Source organism: Chelonoidis abingdonii, chromosome 4 (genome assembly GCF_003597395.2).
Source record: "Chelonoidis abingdonii isolate Lonesome George chromosome 4, CheloAbing_2.0, whole genome shotgun sequence".
NCBI lineage: Eukaryota > Metazoa > Chordata > Testudines > Testudinidae > Chelonoidis > Chelonoidis abingdonii.
The window spans coordinates 129,688,426-129,707,212 of NC_133772.1; the positions used below are offsets into that span (position 1 = coordinate 129,688,426).

Sequence of the window (18,787 nt, forward strand, 5' to 3'; positions counted from 1 at the left end):
GGGTTTTGGAACCCATGTCCCTTGTCTAGCAAGTACCACCCAACTGAGGTTGAGTCATTTCTGTCACAAAGCAGTCCCACAGCTCGGCAGTCTGGGATGGGGTAGGCGTGCCTATGCAAATATTTGAGATTTCACATTCCAGACATTCTTTCCACACTTCCCATACTTCACCACCAGATGTCAGGGTACAGCTCATCCTGACTCTGCTTACACTACAATATATTTAATTAGTCATTTTCATGGCGAAAGTGTGTTTACTTTATTTAATAAGAACTGATATTTAAACAGGATGTTTAACAGGAGGAAAGAATCATAAGAGTAAAAGCATTCAAAAAGGATGTAGGTATTGGTATGATACTGATCTAGCTGAATCTTAAAGCAAAATCTTAAACTGGAATCTACTGTAGTCATCCAGTGTCCCTTGGCAACCATCGGCCTTTCATCAACCAGTGGACACTGCAGGGGGTTTGTGTTCTTATTTCTTTTGGCTCATGCCTGCATCTTCTTGTTTAATTGATGACACACATTCCACAATACTTATCTTTTGAAATTCAATCCACCTCTTTTTATTAATTTATTTATTGGGGCATGGGGAGGATTGGTTTTCGCACATCAAGAAGGATGAACCTTTTTTTAATCCAGTCTTTTCCTGAATTATGGCTGCACAAGTGACAAAATCCTTTGCAAATTCCCTCCATTTTGTTATCAATAGCCATGATGTTGTCTTGCTTCTTATTTTCTTGTAGTTCAGTAGCAAAATGTCAAGTGATGAAACATTATGTTTAAGAGTTAAAATTCTCCATTGGACAATATTCTAAACAATGAAATTACTTGTTAGTTGAGACATATGTATAATTATTTTTTATTCCTCTTTGTTTTAGTGGCTGGCTGGCAGGCAGACATCAGAGCCTAGGCAGTTTCTCAGTGCTTCATTCAGGGAGTGTCATTATTGCCCCTATTTTCCCCCCTGTGTCCATGACTCTCTTGAATGCCATCACCAAAGAAAAGAATGCTATGCGTGGCCTCCTCTGAGATGGATTAGTAATACCATGCAATGGGTGGCAGAGGAGTTTTAAGAGTAAGGCAGTTGCATTCTTTTCCAAAGACAGTGTATATGACCACTATATGGCCCTGCAATCTGATCCGTTATGCCCACACAAAGCCCTGTTGGGGACAAGAGGGGCCTGGATGAATCGAGCCATTTATTTATTTGTTTATTTTATTCTATTTAGATTTATATAAAAATAAAATAAAAAGAGGCACTTATCTAAGTTCTAGGCACCTCTGCCACAAATTACAAAAACAACAAAATTAAAGAGCCTGTATTACACAGAACTGATGTGACTTAGATTGCAGGCTCTAATGTGTCCACTCTTCATTGCCCACCTAAGGAACACTGTGGATAAATTTGGCCCCAAAGTAAATAAAACAGCTTAATTTAAAACAAAATGATATTTACCCACAAAAATGAAATCCATAATACTTGCAAAAATTAATTTAAGACAATGTTGAAATTGGAAAGCATTGCTCCCCATTTCATTTTCTCCAATCAACCAGGTGGGATGTTATCTGCTTTCTTCCAAGCTCAGGTGGCTTTGGTGGTATAGTGTTATGAAGGCAGAAGAGGACTGGGGTAGCAGAGACAGTACAAAAAAATAGGGCTTCTGTGCAGGTGGCCTTTGGCTCTGGCAGACATCAAGGGAATCTGTGTGTTCAGTTCAGTGGGATGAACTCTCTGCCTGTTCCAGGGAATTCAACTTTTCAACCCCCCAGCTCCCTATGGGACAAACCAGATCAGATTCCATAAGTGCAAATTCATGGAATTTCTAGTTCCCTAGGTAGGAATAATCCGTGTAATGATAATATGACCCATACTCTTTCCCCCCATTTGTATATATAAATATTTATACAACCTTTGACAGAAAAATACTAGAATGTTATTGGTTACCAGCAGGAAAAATACTGAGCTAGGTTAGCATAAGCAAAATTGACTAGTTTTCAAGTATAATGGCTATAGTGCAGACGTCAGATAAATTATATTTTTCTATACTTTTTTTTTAGTTATATAATTCAGGTTTTGCTATCAATCTTTAATTAAAAGGCAAGCACAGCATGTATACCTTTATCAAATGAGGTCTAGTAATTCTTCTCTGTTTGCTTCTCATAAGACATTAGCCATGATCTGTATCTATCAAATTCCATTTTCTGTAGTTCCATAGGAATTAAAAAAAAAAAGCCATATACAGGATCCTAATTTACAGTAATACAAGTTAGTAATTTAAACTCTTAACACAAGTAGAGAAAGTGAAATAAAAGATACTGGATAGTTCTTATATACAGTTGATAATAATAAACTAACATGGTGTTTAATCTTCTGCATACACTTTTGTGTGTGTATTATTTATGTGTCTGACTGCTAATTTATCCAAATGTGCAGCAGTTCCCTTGAGATGGCCCTATTTACCTTAATTGCATTATAACCTGATGAGAAAATTATTAAACGGTGATACAGGAAAATGGAAGATTGTAGATATCAAATGGTATAATGCATAAATAAAATAATTCCTCTGCAGATTGAGTAATGTAGCAAATAGTGGTCAGGTCTTTTCTCTGTCCACAGACCCTGATGTTGTCTTGGGGTGGAGGTGAATAAGAGAAAGAGAGAGTACTATCTTGAAAAGCAGTTCAGAGACCCTATTTCTTCATTATTATCTTCTGCTTCTTCTATCTCCACATTCTTGGAAATTGTTACAGTCAAAGCAAAATCTCATGCTAAACACTGAACAGAAAAATGTCTAATATTAGTGCACTATGTGTTAAACTGAGAGTTTTTATTGTACATCAATGCTGACATTATGGTGCCTTTATTTAAATGTCTACTGTTATTTTAGATTTGTTTATTCTAGAATGTGTATATATGTTCTTAGATATGAATACAAAAATGATATGCAGCTATTACCTGCCCCTCCGATTCAAGCATTTTAAAGATAACTTGCCAAATTCTTCTCTAAATTGCACCAAAGAGTCCCACTGAGTTAAGTGGGTTTACATCAGTGTAACTGAGCAGAACATATCTATTGGCCCTACACATTTATTTGCTTGTAAAATCAAGATAAAAACATATAGAAATGGCCTGCTGATCATAACAGGCTACTTTCACTTGTTTTCTACTATTACTGGGATCTTATTCACAAATCAAGAGCGTACTATGTTTACGCAGGCATGTATTGTTGCCAGTAATTCATTATAAAAGTCTGAAGTAATGGGCCAGATCCTGCAACCTTTAGCAGTTCTTAATCATAACAGAAGTTGCATTATATTTAATGGGACTACAGGCAGAAGAAAGAACAACTCACAGGATCAGGTCCCTACTTTGTATCTTGTTCCTATCACACTCTATTATCTCATTCATCAGTGGCACAATTCAAAAGTCATAAATTATAAAATAATATAGTGTATCTGTGTATTAGCTGGATCTCAAAGTGTGATAAGATACTAATATGACTCAGTGTATCTTTAATAAATAGATTTTGTGTATTATCAAATTATTTACAGCTGTAAGTCAGATATAAAAGATGAATCCTCTCTGGATAGGTCTTCCCTTCCCTGTGCAGAAGATATGACTATGGGGAGCCAGCTTCTTAGCACTGTCCCTCTTTTTCTATCTGTGGAAGACTCTCCACAGTGACTATGCAAGGCGCTCTGCAAGATTTGGGTGGGTGATAGGGGAGAGATCACCCTCTGCAGCAGCATCCCCGGCTGAGCTCAGTCTGGGAGGGAATTACTACAGCTCAGATCAGTATTAACTGTTTCTACACTACAAAATTAGGTCAAATTTATAGAAGCTGGTTTTTTAGAAATCGATTTTATACAGTTGATTGTGTGTGTCCCCACTTAAGACCATTAAGACTATTAACTCGGCAGAGTGCGTCCACGGTACCGAGGCTAGCATCGACTTCCGGAGCGTTGCACTCTGGGTAGCTATCCCACAGTTCCCGCAGTCTCCGCCACCCATTGGAATTCTGGGTTGAGCTCCCAATGCGTGATGGGTCAAAAACATTGTTGGGGATGGTTCTGGGTACACGTTGTCAGGCCCCCTCACCCTCCTTCTGTGAAAGCAACAGCAGACAATCGTGTAGAGCCTTTTTTCCTGGGTTACGCATGCAGATGACACACCATGGCAAGCATGGAGCCCGCTCAGCTCACCGTCACCATACATCTCCTGGGTGCTGGCAGACGTGGTACTGCATTGCTACACAGAAGTAGCTCGTTGTCTTTTGGAAACAGACGGTGCATTACGACTGGTAGCCTTCATTGTTGTCTCCTGGGTGCTCTTTTAGCCAGGAGCGGCTCCAGGCACCAGTGCAGCATGGACGTGCCTGGGGTGCCAAGCCACGGGGGATGGCCTACCAGTTGCTGTGAGGGTGGCAGTCAGGCATTTCTGAGGGAGGTCCGTCGGTCTCGCAGTTTTGGCAGCAATTCGGTGGTGAGTACGCTGAAGGCGCAGGACCAGCGGACCTCCTGCAGAACCACCGCCGAATCTGCGTGACCAGCAGACCTTACGCAGAAATGCTGCCAAAGGCTGCCTGACTGCCGTGTTTGGGGTGGCAAAAAACATAGAGCCGCCCCTGCTTTCAGCTGACTTCGGTGAGGTCGGTCAGGGGCACCTGGGCAGACAAAGGTGCTCCTGGCAGACCTCGGTGAGGTCTGTCAGGGGTGCCTGAACATAAAACTCTTTTTAAGTTTTGTCTCATGGAGATTCAGTCCTCCCTGGAGTCGTACTGCACCATCTTCTGCCGAGCAGCCAGGAGATGACGATGGCTGGCAGTCGTACTGCACCATCTTCTGGCAAGCAGCCCGGAGATGATGATGGCTAGCAGTCGTACTGCAGCGTCTGCTGCCAGCTTAAGATGTATAAGAGAGATGGAGTGGATCAAAACAAGAAACAGACCAGATTTATTTTTTATTCATTTGCTCCCCCATCTCTCCCTCCATGAATAGTGGGGGGAGGGCTAGGTCAGCGGCGTGAGCACTGGCCTGCTAAACCCAGGGTTTTGAGCTCAATCCTTGAGGGGGCCATTCTGTGTGATAGTTGTTTGTGTTTCTCCTTGATGCAACCCCCCCCTTTGTTGATTTTAATTCCCTGTAAGCTAACCCTGTCAGCCATGTCATCAGTCGCCCCTTCTCATCAGTTGTCAGAGCAACAGCAGACAATCGTTTTGCACCTTTATTCAGTGCAGACGCCATAGCACAGCAAGCATGGAGCCCACTCAGATCACCATGGCAATTATGAGCACTGTAAACACCACGCACATTATCCTGCAGTATATGCAGAACCACAACCTGCAAGAGCAAAACCAGGCGAGGAGGCGATGGCAGTGTAGTGATGAGAGCAATGAGGAGATGGACACAGATTTCTCTTAAAGTACGGGCCCAGGCAATGTGGACATCATGGCGTTAATGGAGCAGCTTCATGCCATGGAACACCGATTCTAGGGAAACAAGCACAGACTGGTGTCACTACGTAGTGTTGCATGTCTGGGATGATTCCCAGTGGCTGTGAAACTTTCGCATGCAGAAGGGCACTTTCATGGAACTTTATGACTTGTTTTCCCCTGCCCTGAAGCACAGGAATACCAAGATGAGAGCAGCCCTCACAGTTCACAAGTGAGTGGCGATAACCCTGTGGAAGCTTGTAAGGCTAGACAGCTACCGGTAAGTCGGGCATCAAGTTGGAGTGGGCAAATCTACTGTGGGGGCTGCTGTGATCCAAGTAGCCAAAGTAATCAAAGAACTGCTCATATCAAGGGTAGTGACTCTGGGAAATGTTCAGGTCATAGTGAATTGCTTTGCTGCAATGGGATTCCCTAACTGTGGTGGGGCGATAGATGGAACCCATCTTCCTATCTTGGCACCGGAGCACCAAAGCAGCTAGTACATAAACCTAAAGGGGTACTTTTCAATGGTGCTGCAAGCACTGGTGGATCAGAAAGGACGTTTTACCAATATCAGCGTGGGATGGCCATGAAAGGTACATGACACGCACATCTTCAGGAACTTTGGTCTGTCTGAACAGCTGCAGCAAGGGACTTACTTTCCAGATCAGAAAATAACTGTTGGGGATGTTGAAATGCCTATAGGTATCCTTGGGGACCCAGCCTATCCCTGAATTCCATGGCTCATGAAGCCGTACACAGGCAGCCTGGACAGTAGTCAGGAGTTGTTCAACTATAAGCTGAGCAAGGGCAGAATGGTGGTAGAATGTGCATTTAGACCTTTAAAGCACGCTAGCGCAGTTTACTGTCAGATAGACCTCAGCGAAACCAATATTCCCATTGTTATTACTGTTTGCTGTGGGCTCCACAATATCTGTGAGAGTTTTATGGTGGGGTGGGAGATTGAGGCAAATCGCCTGGCCGCTGATTATGCACAGCCAGATACCAGGGTGGTTAGCAGAGTACAAGAGGGCATGGTGCACATCAGAGAAGCTTTGAAAACCAGTTTCATGACTGGCCAGGCTACGGTGTGAAAGTTCTGTTTGTTTCTCCTTGATGAGCACTGCCCCCGCCCGGTTCACTCTACTTCCCTGTAAGCTAACCACCCTCCCCCCCTCTTCGATCACTGCTTGCAGAGGCAATAAAGTCATTGTTGCTTCACGTTCATGCATTCTTTATTAATTCATCACACAAATAGGGGTATAACTGCCAAGATAGCCTGGGAGGGGTGGGGGAGGAGGTAGGGAAGGAGGAGGGAAGGACAAGGCCACACTGCACTTTAAAACGTATTGAATGCCAGCTTTCTGTTGCTTGGGTAGTCCTCTGGGGTGGAGTGGTTGGGTGCCCAGAAGCCCCCCCAGCATGTTCTTGTGCGTCTGGGTGACGAGGCTATGGAACTTGGGGAGGAGGGCGGTTACACAGGGGCTGTAGTGGTGGTCTGTGGTCCTGCTGCCTTTCCTGAACCTCAGCCATAGGCCGGAACATATCAGTTTGTTCTTCCAATAGCCTCGGCTTTGCCTCTTGCTTTCTGTCACCAAGCTGATGCCACCTATTATCTTCATCCCACCACTTATTATCTTCAGCCCGCCAACTGTCCTCGTGTTCATACTGTGCTTTCCTGGACTCTGACATTGTCTGCCTCCACGCATTCTGCTATGCTCTTTCAGGGTGGGAGGACTGCATAACCTCAGAGACCATTTCATTGCGAGTGTGTTTTTTTTGCCTTCTAATCTTCACTAGCCTCTGGGAAGGAGAAGATAGTGTGAGCGTTGAAACATTTATAGCTAGTGGAGTTAAAAAAAGGGAGAGTGGTAGTTAAAAAGACACATTTTAGAGAACAATCGGTAGACTCTTTCATGGTAAAGCTTGCTGATAACCTTACATCGCACATGTGCTTTTGGTCCAAGGTCGCATTTTGCCTCTTATTGAGAGTATGCCGGTTTGGTGTGAGAGAGCACTCATGCAGGGCTGGGCAACAGAATTTGGCTTGCAGGCAGCTATGGTAAGAAACAGTCTTTTGGCTTCTTTAACCTTCATAACATGTGGGAATGGTTTCAAACAGCAGCACCCTCATTTCCCATACCAAGCAGCCATTGGGTTGATCATTTAAAATGAGTTGGCAATTTAAAAGGAGGGGCTTCAGTTTTTGTGTTAATGTGCAGCACAAACCCAACTAACCCCTCCCCCGCCACAATTCTCTGGGATGATCGCTTCACCCCTCCCCCCAACACATGGCTAATAGTGGGGAACATTTCTGTTCAGCCACAGGCAAACAGTCCAGCAGGAACGGGCACCTCTGAATGTCCCCTTAATAAAATCACCCTATTTCAACCAGGTGACCATAAATGATATCACTTTCCTGAGGATAGCAGAGAGAGAGAAAAAACAGATATTGTTTGAATGCCAGCAAACACTGGGACCATAAGCTGTGTTATGCAATGATTCCAAACTACCTGCTACTGGCCTGGCGTGGTAAAGTGTCCTACCATGGAGAATGGAATAAGGCTGCCCTCAGCAGAAACCTTTTGCAAAAGGTTTTGGGAGTACATCCAGAAGATCTTTGTGGAAATGTCCCTGGAGGATTTCCGCTCCATCCCCAGACATGTTAACAGACTTTTCCAGTAGCTGTACTGGCAGTGAATGTCAGGGCAAATTAATCATTAAACATGCTTGCTTTTAAACCAGGTATAATATTTACAAAGGTATGCTCACCAGAGGTCCCTTCTCTGCCTGGCGGGTCTGGGTGGCAGCCTTGGATGGGTTCGGGGGGGTACTGGCTCCAGGTCCAGGGTGAGAAACAGTTCCTGGCTGTCGGGGAAAACGGTTTCTCTGCTTGCTTGCTGTGAGCTATCTTCAACCTCATCATCATCATCTTCCTCATCCCAAAACTTGCATCCCTGTTGTGTGCTACTCCATTGACTGAGTCAAAGCACAGGAGAGGGGTAGTGGTGGCTGCACCTCCTAGAATGACATGCAGCTCATCATAGACATGGCATGTCTGGGGATCAGACCTGGAGCAGCCGTTTGCCTCTCTGTTTTTTTGGTAGGCTTTCCTCAGCTCCTTAAGTTCCATGCTGCACTGCTGCAGGTCCCTGTTATAACCTCTGTCCTTCATGCCCTTGGAGATTTTTTTCAAATATTTGGGCATTTCGTCTTTAGGAATGGAGTTCTGATAGCACGGATTCATCTCCCCATACAGCAATCAGATCCCATACCTCCCGTTCGGTCCATGCTGGAGCACTTTTGCGATTGTGGGACTCCATCATGGTCACCTCTGCTGATGAGATCTGCACTTATCTGCAGATTGCCATGCTGGCCAAACAGGAAATGAGATTCAAAAGTTTGCGAGCCTTTTCCTGTCTACCTGGCCAGTGCATCTGAGTTGAGAGCACTGTCCAGAGCGGTCACAATGGTGCACAGTGGGATAGTTCCCGGAGGCCAATACGTCGAATTGCAAACACACTACCTCACACTACCCCAAATTCGACCTGGCCAGGTCAATTTCAGCACTAATCCCTTCATCGGGGGAGGAGTACAGAAATCAATTTTAAAAGCCCTTTAAAAAAACGGCTTAGTCATGCGGACGGGTGCAGGGTTAAATCGATGTAACGCTGCTAAATTCGAGCTAAACTCGTAGTGTAGACTAGGGCGTATGTTACCTTGGTCTCTGTTAATGTGCCACCATGGGGAACCCTGCCAATGAAGAACTGCTATGGGGAAGAAATGACAGCTCCACGGTATGCAATACGGTTCTTGACTCTGTGCATCAGGGTTCATCTTGCTGTAAAGCTGAAGGAAGCATGGGATTGGGAGGTTTCACACCCTATCTAAGGCAGGAATCACTAAAAGCTGCGTTCTTGAAGGAGTGCTGAAGGGGAAACTTCTTGATGTGATCCTTGTTGAATTGTCTGCCTCTTTAGCCATAGGATGATAGGATCTGGCACAGATGGCACAGAGTTATGGTTCTAAGAGAGAATTTTTGCACCAACACCTAGTATTATTAATGTCTCAAAGGCATCTGTTGCTGTTCCCATTAGAAAAAAATGTGGTGTTTTCCTGTTTATTTGCAGTGTGTTGTGTCTCCTCAGACTAGTACAGGGTGTCAAATCTGTACATCTAATGTAATACTTGCTATATATTTGGTTTGTTACATGTAGTGCATTGTATCTAATTTGTTTCAGGGTAGTTATGATAATGAGAATAGTATGAATTTGGCTATTGCACTTGAAAATATTTAATAATCAATTGTACAGGTACTGTCTGTAGCATTCATAGGCAGGATTGTTTAGTGGTTAAAGCACATGACTGAGAGTCAGTCTATTTTTGATTCTCCTATTGGCCTGCTTGTGTAATGTTGGGTAAGTCTTGTGATTTTTCTATCTCATTTTCCAAATCTGTAAAATAAGGATAATACTCACTTCAAAACGGTGGCATACATCTAAAATCACTATTCCTTGTAAAGCACTCTAAGATTTTTTAATGGAAGATGTTATCAAAATGCAAAGTATTATTCTTTTCATCTTCAGAGCACTCCATATGCATTTACAATTCAACCTATTTACAAAGTGCTATTTTTCGGAATGGTTTGATTTTTCTATAGTATTTACTAATGACACAGAAAACTATACTTCATTACCACTCAAAACAACATATTGTACACAGGCATAATGCCACATACTTACATTTGAATTATAAAACATACAAACCTTTGAGTTTCATTGCACATTTGTTATACTGTATTTTTAATGTACCCAGACTGTGCTTGTATAATCATGTTTCTTCCCTTGAATCCCCTTTGCCCACATGTATGAAGCAAGCTTTGTAATGACACTCACAAAGACCCCTGCTGATCTCGAAACAGTGGAATTGTGCTATTTAGAGTGAACCATTATTCTAGCAGTTGAAGTGTTTGCACAAAGATGACTAGGTGGTCGGCCGTTTCTTCCTTTCTGATAGGATAAATTAAAAGAAAATCTTTATCTGAGACTGTGATAGGGCCTAGTCACAGAGCCCCACTCACAAATACCTGGAAATAGGTCTATACTTAGAAACCCTCTTCAGGGAAAAAAGGTCATATTCTGCAATTTTATCCTTTAACAATTATTAGTGAATTTAGTGCTTGCTAAGGGTGCTGACTTAACTGTCTTGGAGGATACAGTTCGCTCATTGTGCACAGATGACCTGAAGGAAACATCACTATGGATGAGGGAGCAATTCAGTCTTTGTGGCAAACTGAATGTTGATCTTGGCTAAACCTACCCAAAGCGGGGCCCAACTAGTTCTAGTTGCGCGAATGTTTATTGTGATGCAGACTCTTGTTCACTATGGGGCAGATTCTGATGCCTTTACTCATACTGAGTAGCAGTTTATTCTGAAAGTAGGCTCATTAAGGCAATGGGATTTCTCACAGACTGAAGTGCTACTCAGTCTGAGAAAGAGTATTTGAATCTGGCTCTTCGAACTGAACTAAGATCAACTCCAAACAGCCATCAAATGGTAAAAATTTTCTGTCACTACCAAACTGGACTAGATTTTAACCAATCACCTAGCAGTTAAATACTTCATACCTTACTACTGATTCTATTAACTACGCAGACTGTGCTTGTGTTTATGGACTTCTCTCTCAACATTATTGTTAAATGTAAATAACATGATAATGGCTTTTATGTTCAGTTTCAGTTATTTAGCTTTTATACAGTGATAGTATAACTTTCACTAGCCTCACTTCATTTTGACATTGTAACTGGGACTCCCTACCCTTGATCTAAAATTATATATTAATCAAAAGCTCACATTATAATGCCATACAGTTATGTGGGATTTCCATGGTTATGAATTACAGTACTTTTGATGTGAAAATGCTAAATGGTAGTCTTAATGTAAAATATATAATACTTTTGATATTCACTGCTATTGCAAAAAGGGTTAGCAATAACAAAGAAAAAGGAGCAAAACCACAATACAAATATCAAGAGTCTTTAATTATTGGATTGTAAATGGGTAGTGAAAGTAAAATTCCTTTGCCCTAAAATCAAAATAAATTATGTACTCACGCTACACTTTGAAGTTATAACTCTGGAAAATTCACTTAAGGATTTGCAAAAGCTCTTTCATTCTCAGTAACAAATTAATTATTTGCATTCCATTACTCACTACAGGAAATACTTAAAGAATTAAACAGTTACAAAATTGTGTTTCCAAAAATGAGATGTTGCCTAGAAATTTAACATTTTCAACAATAAACATGCACAAACACAAACAAATCAATCCCTAATGAATTGTGCAGAATGCTCCATTCCCATTCAAATAGTTTCAGATGTTCAAATTCACTAGGTTATATTTGTACAAATCCATTAAGTATACAATTTACTGAATAATGGATTATAAAAAGATTTTTTTCATTGGTTAGCTGCGCCACCAGAGCTCTCACAGACACATTTGTGAATCTTTCAGATCTAGCATTCCGTTGTGCACATTGTGAAGATATAAGTTCTTTTTCATTTTGTGGTTCTATAGTGTAGTTTAATAAGATTGTAACGAGCCTAGAAATCTTTACAATGAAATTATATTGTTTTTCATTTCTAACCTTTGGCCTCAGAATATAATGGCATAACAGTGTCTAGGGACTTTAACTAAAATTATTTTATGTCACAGCATTCAGCTGATTTGCACAGCATGGGTAGCTGATAGATTTCATTCAGGTGTTACCTTTATAGGAAATTTAACAGTTAATCAACATTAAGTTTTAGATATTTAATCTTCTTTTAATAAGGCTGCCCTTGCCTCAGTTTTGTATTTAATTTTCTAAATGGCTTTTAATGGCCCATCTCTGAACTGAAGCTGAGCTGCTCCAATTTGTCCTTTCCTCTGTTTGTCCAGATGTTGTGAAAGATATTGCCCCCCCGCCATCAAAACTTCTGTAGCCCTGGGATTTTATTGTGGGTTACCTTGCTGACAGTAGATAATTTACTACAAAGGTAATACTTTTGAATGCAATTCTTAATTTAACTCCTACTGTATTGAGATCTCTACAGGCCTACGCAGAAATTGTTTTGGCATCAAAATCACACATCATAATGAGGTTTTCATAGATTTATATTGAAGTTGTTTGACATCTTAATGAGGTATAGATTCCACTTCCATTGACATCTTGCTGAGAGCACAGTAATTATGTTAAATCTGTCTGGCACTAATAGGAAACTAGCATACCAAAACATATTTTTCAAAAAGAGAGAGAGAGAGAATAAATTAAAAATATGAAAAGGATTTTTTAAATGATGTAAATTCTCAGTTAAAATTTGTATTAAACCTGAACTCCATTTTCCTGTGCCTAGATGGTGTAGCAGGTATCTATGTGCTGAAAAAAACCCCAAAATATTTATCTAAGGAACAACCGAGTGTTTTTGGAGTGGTTGGATGGACCAAATATGCCTTAAAGAAAAAGCCCAGGAGAGCTGTGTTAGTTATGCAAGAAATAATTACTGCACATTTAAAATAGCAAGCAAGCAATTGCTGGACTGACGCTAAGAAGGGATTTAGATCAGAGGTTCTCAAACTATGGTGGTCCATGAGCTCCATTCAGGTGTCCCTCTAAGGTGCGCACCTGGGCAGCCGCACATGAGAGAATGAAGGGCCACCCACCTAATTACTGGAGCCGCACAGGCAGGGCTCCACTAATTAGGTGCCTGGATCCTGGAGAAGACGCACATGTAAGGTGAGGTGGTAGCCTTTGGGGGAAGACGGGGTAGGTGGGAGGGGGCAGTGGGGTGAGAAGAGAGGGTGAGGTGAATTTTGGACATGCAGGGCTGCGGCAGCCAAGAAAGAAGCAACCTTCCTCCCCCCAGGGCTGCGGCTGCCAGGGACAGACGGCCCTCCTTCCCAGCGCTGTGGCTGCTGCGGCAGGGGAGAGAGGGAGACCCCCTTCCTTCCCAGACCCAGCTCAGGGGCTGCTGCGGCAGGGGAGAGAGGGAGAGGCCCCCCTCCTTCCAGCCATAGTTCCAAGGCTGCCTTGGCAGGGGAGAGAAGGCACATCCATTGCATTAGAAAGGTAAGACTACTGATATTAAAATACGAGTTGTGTGCTTTTATTTGTAGAACAAAAAAAGTTAATTATTATTACAGTTTTTTTTATGTAGCGCTTTTATCCAAAGCGCTTTACAATAGTTAGCTAATGGTACAAACAACGTTTGCAAAGATCTTTAAGTGGTTCTCCGAAACCCTCAGCAATTTTCAAGTGGTCCACTCAAAAAAAGCTTGAGAACCACTTATCTATATAAAATAGCGATAAGCATAAAGATAGATGCTGATATGGTCTATATATTATATATTGCACTTAGGTTGACAATATGCATAATTCATCCCCAAAACTTAAATTATTGAGATATTTAAATCTGAAAATCAAGACTTCTAAATTTTAAAACCTGAACAGTGGTAGCAGAACTTCTCAGCAGGACTCATGTGTATTCTGATCTGTGATCCTTAATATCAGAAACTTCATTTGGGAAAGAGGAACAAAAGGTTTGTTCCCACTAAATCTGCTCAGTCACTTTACTGGCATCTTCTTGTTTTGTGTAATTTTCTATCCCAGTTAAGAGATTCATTCTTACTGTTATCTTGCCCCCAGGGGAGACTCCAGGCACCAGCACACCAAGCGCGTGCCTGGGGCGGCAAGCCACGAGGGGCGCTCTGCCAGTCGCCGCGAGGGCGGCAGGCAGGTTGCCTTTGGCGGCATGCCTGAGGAGGGTCTGCTGGTCCTGCGGCTACAGTGGACCTCCCGCAGGCTGCCGCCGAATTCGCGGGACCGGGGACCTCCCGCAGGCAAGCCGCCGAAGGCAGCATGCCTGCCGTGCTTGGGGCGGCAAAATACCTAGAGCTGCCCCTGCTTGCCCCTTTGCTTAAAAACATTTTCATTTAACAATACATCATCTTCCGCTTTTTGCTTGCTTGTATTAGTCTCTACCGTGCCACAAGTACTCCTCGTTCTTTTTGCTGATACTAACACGGCTACCACTCTGAAACCAGTAATTTTTATAGCTCTCAAAAGCCTCTGCCCCAAGGTGCTTACAATTTAAATGAAATCACAGAAATGGAAAAATATGAAACCCCTTTTTTCTTCTTCCTTGCCCTGTAGGGAGTGGAGCTAAACTTTAAAATCCCAAGCACATCCAAGCTGGCCTTAAATGAGTTACAGAATAGACCAGAGATTGTTTTACACTTGAGTCTTTGTAGTCTCTTCCCATCCTCGTCACCCTCCCCAGCCCACCCCGTTATGTGACTGTATGGATGCCTCTCTTCATCAGTGAATGATAAAACGCCCGGACGCTGCCTTTTGGATGGGTCGAGTGGTTCAGTCATTTATTTGCATTAGCAAATCTCTCTCCCCGGCCCTTCTGTGTGCTGGGAGTGGTGGCTGCTTCCCCATCTGGTGGCAGGAAGGAGCCGGCTCGGCCCTCCGGGCAGAGCAGCCAAAGCCTGTGTGCTAGGAGCTTGGGAGGTTCGGGCTAGAGTGAGTGGGCCACAAATGGCTGCTTTGCTGCTCTGTCTAACATCAGACACATTCATCATCCCTCCTACTCCTCTTTCTCACCCCCCGTTCCCCCTAACCCACCCCGCCTTCTCCTTCACTTTCTTTTTCTCCTGCTCCATCTGCCCCCCACCCCCGATTCCCACTCCTTCCCTCCCTGCGGCCGCCCGGCAGCGCTTTCACGCCTAGCTGAGCTGCAGCATCTCTCGCCCCGGCTCCTGTGCCGGTATTTCGAAAGGGTTTCGGCCTCGCTGCTCCGGGCTGGGGCTGGGGCAGGGGCTTCACCAGGGATTCGGCTAGGAGCGGCCTGGCTACCCCTGCCTTGCCGGGGGGAGAGACAGATGCAGCCCGCTCCCTCCCTGCCTGCCACCCCCAGGCGGAGCCGCAGCCGGCCCGGGGCCGGGGGAGCCTCGACCATCGCTCCCCTCACCCTACCCAGCAGAGGGAGCCGCTGCAGCCCCCCAGTCACAGGGAGGGGGGAAGCAGTCCCCAGTCACAGGGAGGGGAGAAGCAGCCCCCCCCCCAGTCACAGGGAGGGGAGAAGCAGCCCCCCGTCACAGGGAAGGGAGAAGCAGCACCCCCCCAGTCACAGGGAGGGGAGAAGCAGCCCCCCCAGTTACAAGGGAGGGAGAAGCAGCTCCCCCCCAGTCACAGGGAGGGGGGAAGCAGCCCCAACCCCCAGTCACAGGGAAGGGAGAAGCAGCCCCCCCCCCCAGTCACAGGCAGTGGGAGAAGCAGGGTCTCCCCGGCACAGGCAGAGGAGCAGCAGCAGCCCAAGCCGGCGGAGTGAATGCGTTGTCATAGTAACTGACAGAGGCAGGCAGCAGGCCGGCCCCAGCCAGCCGCCTCTGCTCCTCGGTGTGTGGGTGAGGGCAGGGAGCCGCCGCCAGCGCCGGACAGACAGAGGCCGGGGGAGCGGAGCGGGGAGCGCCGGGATGGAGGACGGATTCTCCAGCTACAGCAGCCTCTATGACACGTCCTCGCTGCTCCAGTTCTGCAACGGTAAGAGGGAGCTGGGCCCCGCGAGAGCCTCCCGCCCTGGTGCGGAGCTCGGTGCTCGCGCCTTGAGGGGGCCTGCGGACGGGAGGCAGCGGGCTGCGGGGGCTGCCTTGGAAGTGCTGCTGCGCCCGGGCTGTCTGCAAGCGGGGGCTGAGTGCGGCGCCAGGACCGGGCTTGGCAAATCCCCCTTCCGCACCCTCTGCGGAGAGGGCCCTTTCCCAGGCTCTTGCGTGTCTTCGCCTGATTTTCACTCCGGGGAAGAGGGAGGGGAAAACTTTGCCCCGCCGCCCTCCTTCCCTCAGCGCAAAGCGGACCATGTTTGCTGCTGCTGCTATGTGTGGAGGGTAGTAGATGGCCCCCTTGTGCTGAACTTCCTTGGCATCTGCTTCCTTCGTGTGCGTGGGTCTGTAACAACGAGCTGTTTCCCCCACATAGCGAAAAAGTGGACCCCTGCCCCACCACTGTGTGTAAGACCCAGGTCTGCATTTGAATGTGCATGAGCCACCACCTTGTTGGTAAAACCATGTCCAACTGACACGTGTTTATTTCACATCATCCTGTTTTGTATGGGGGTGGTGGGGGGTGGGGGGAGGAGTTGAAAGTTGTGAGTACTGTAATGTGCAATAATTAAAGATTTTCTCTCTGAGGGTTTCATGTTTTGTGTATTGCTGGAGATTTGTTACATGTGTATACTAAGATTTATGATCCCAACTGAGGCTATTTTTAGGATAAAATGCTGGGTGGAAACTAAACCCATCAGTTGCTAAGTTCTGTAGTTTCTGACATATTTCTTAGGAGGGGTTTGTTCAAATCGCAGTTGTGCTTGGATGACCACATGAAAGAGATGCAGCTTAATTTGCAATAAAACAGCATAAAAAAAGAAGGAAAGGGGAAATAACCAATACCATCAGAGGAAATATAGGTATAATTGGGCTTGCAGGATGTTTGGAGGTATGTTTATTTTGATTAGCTGATGTTTGCTGCTGATTGGGGAAAATATTTAAGGTAACTTTAAAGTAATATAAAATTAAAAAAAATAATACTAACAATAGAATGCATCAAAAATATAAAGAGTTTTTCATTGCAAACCTTAGAACCCAGACTAAAATGTTTGAAATTTTGTTTATCCTTTATCATTAGAATTGTAAGTGTAAATGCAGTATTTTATCTCAAAAGTTTTACTAAATATTGTGTGAGCACATATTTTTTATTCCTTCTTCCCCAGATTTCTTGTAATAATCAACCAGATTCTAGCTGTTCAGGTACTAGCGAGAAGAGAAAGTTAAATTGTTTTAGGAGAGCAAATACTAAAACCACAGCTGCAACTTCTGTTGAACAAATAGTGATGATGATAAATTCTGCCTGATTTTTCTAGGGAGAAGACCTAGGCTAGTGGGGAATCTTAATACTCATGGAACATCAGAATATGCTAACCCTTTTCAGAAGGTTGAGGAAATGATGCATGATCCATGTAATAAATTACTACGTGCTGCATACACTTTATTTTCTGCATCCCTCAAAACGTTAAACTGGCCCATTTTGTATTAGTATTATTAGTTTGTCTGTTAGTAGACTTCTACATTATGCTTAAATTTAGAGAATAATTCTGTTTCCAGGGAGAAAATACATTATAGCTAATACTTTAGCCTCTGTAATTATTAGTGAGTTTTCCTGAGCAAAATTTCCTGATTACTTTCCTTTTAGGTCATTAGTGATATACATTTGTGAGGTGTAATAGCTGTCCCTCTGAATAGGTTAAAGAGAATATTATCTGTTGGACATAAATTTCCTATATTGACTTTGTGACTCTGGATATATCATTGTGAATGCTGTACATATGCTACAATACATACTAGACAAAAGTTTAAAATCTCATTTCATCCCTTCCACATAACTGTTTGAAGGTGGATGAATGAATTATTTACCTGTTTCTTCTGTAACATAAGAGTTCTAGTTATTTTTTAAATCATTTAATAGCAGATATCACAAACTGTATAAAAAGTTAGTCTGTTTTATGTGGCATTGTATTAGGGTGACCAGACATCCTGATTTTATAGGGACAGTCACAATACTTGGGGCTTTGTGTTATATAGGTGCCTATTACCCCCCACCTCCTGTTCCGATTTTTCACACTTGCTATCTGGTCACCCTGCATTGTATATGTATGTTGTTCTATATATAGGAAGAACAAATGGTTTGATCCTGCAGCTTTTCCTTACATGAGTTAGTTTTCAATGAGACTTTCAAAGTGGGTGAGGTAATATCTTTTATTGGACCAACTTGTGCTAGTGAGAGAGACAAGCTTTCCAGCTTACATAGACTTCTTCAGGTGAGACTAACTTACATGTTGGAAGGCTAGAGAATTGGACTCACATTCTCTGCCCTGAGGAGATCAGATAATTTAGACAGACCAGTATGGCCCATGAGAAAACAACAAAGACAGAAGATACCAAGGAGGTGCTGTACACTTCTACCCCGATCTAACGTGACCCAATATAACACAAATTTGAACAAAACGTGGTAAAGCAATGCTCCGGGGGTGGAGGTTGGGGGTTGCACACTTCAGCAGATTAAAGGAAGTTCGATATAACACGGTTTCACCTATAACACAGTAAGATTTTTTAGCTCCCGAGGACAGCGTTATCTCGGGGTAGAGGTGTATTTGAAAGTGGAAAGATTGCTTCATGAGCATTTGGGAAGCTCTTGCATGCATAATAGGTCGGTGTGAAAGATGGTATAAGGCTGAAAGTAGGGCAGAGAGTAACAGGGA

General features: G+C 43.8%; 1 protein-coding gene across 5 annotated transcripts in view; it reads left to right on the plus strand.

Moving 5' to 3' along the window:
• EML1 (EMAP like 1) overlaps window positions 1-18,787 on the plus strand; it is a 222,976-nt gene that overhangs the window by 51,120 nt on the left and 153,069 nt on the right. For 4 of the 5 annotated variants that reach the window (XM_075065678.1, XM_032771565.2, XM_032771560.2 and 1 more), the window contains exon 1: window positions 15,785-16,020. The exons of the other annotated variant lie outside the window; for it this stretch is intronic. In XM_075065678.1, the coding sequence (XP_074921779.1) occupies window positions 15,954-16,020 (67 nt within the window). In that variant the 5' untranslated portion in view covers window positions 15,785-15,953. Of the gene's footprint in view, window positions 1-15,784; window positions 16,021-18,787 lie in introns of those variants that run through there. 5 annotated transcript variants of the gene reach the window in all.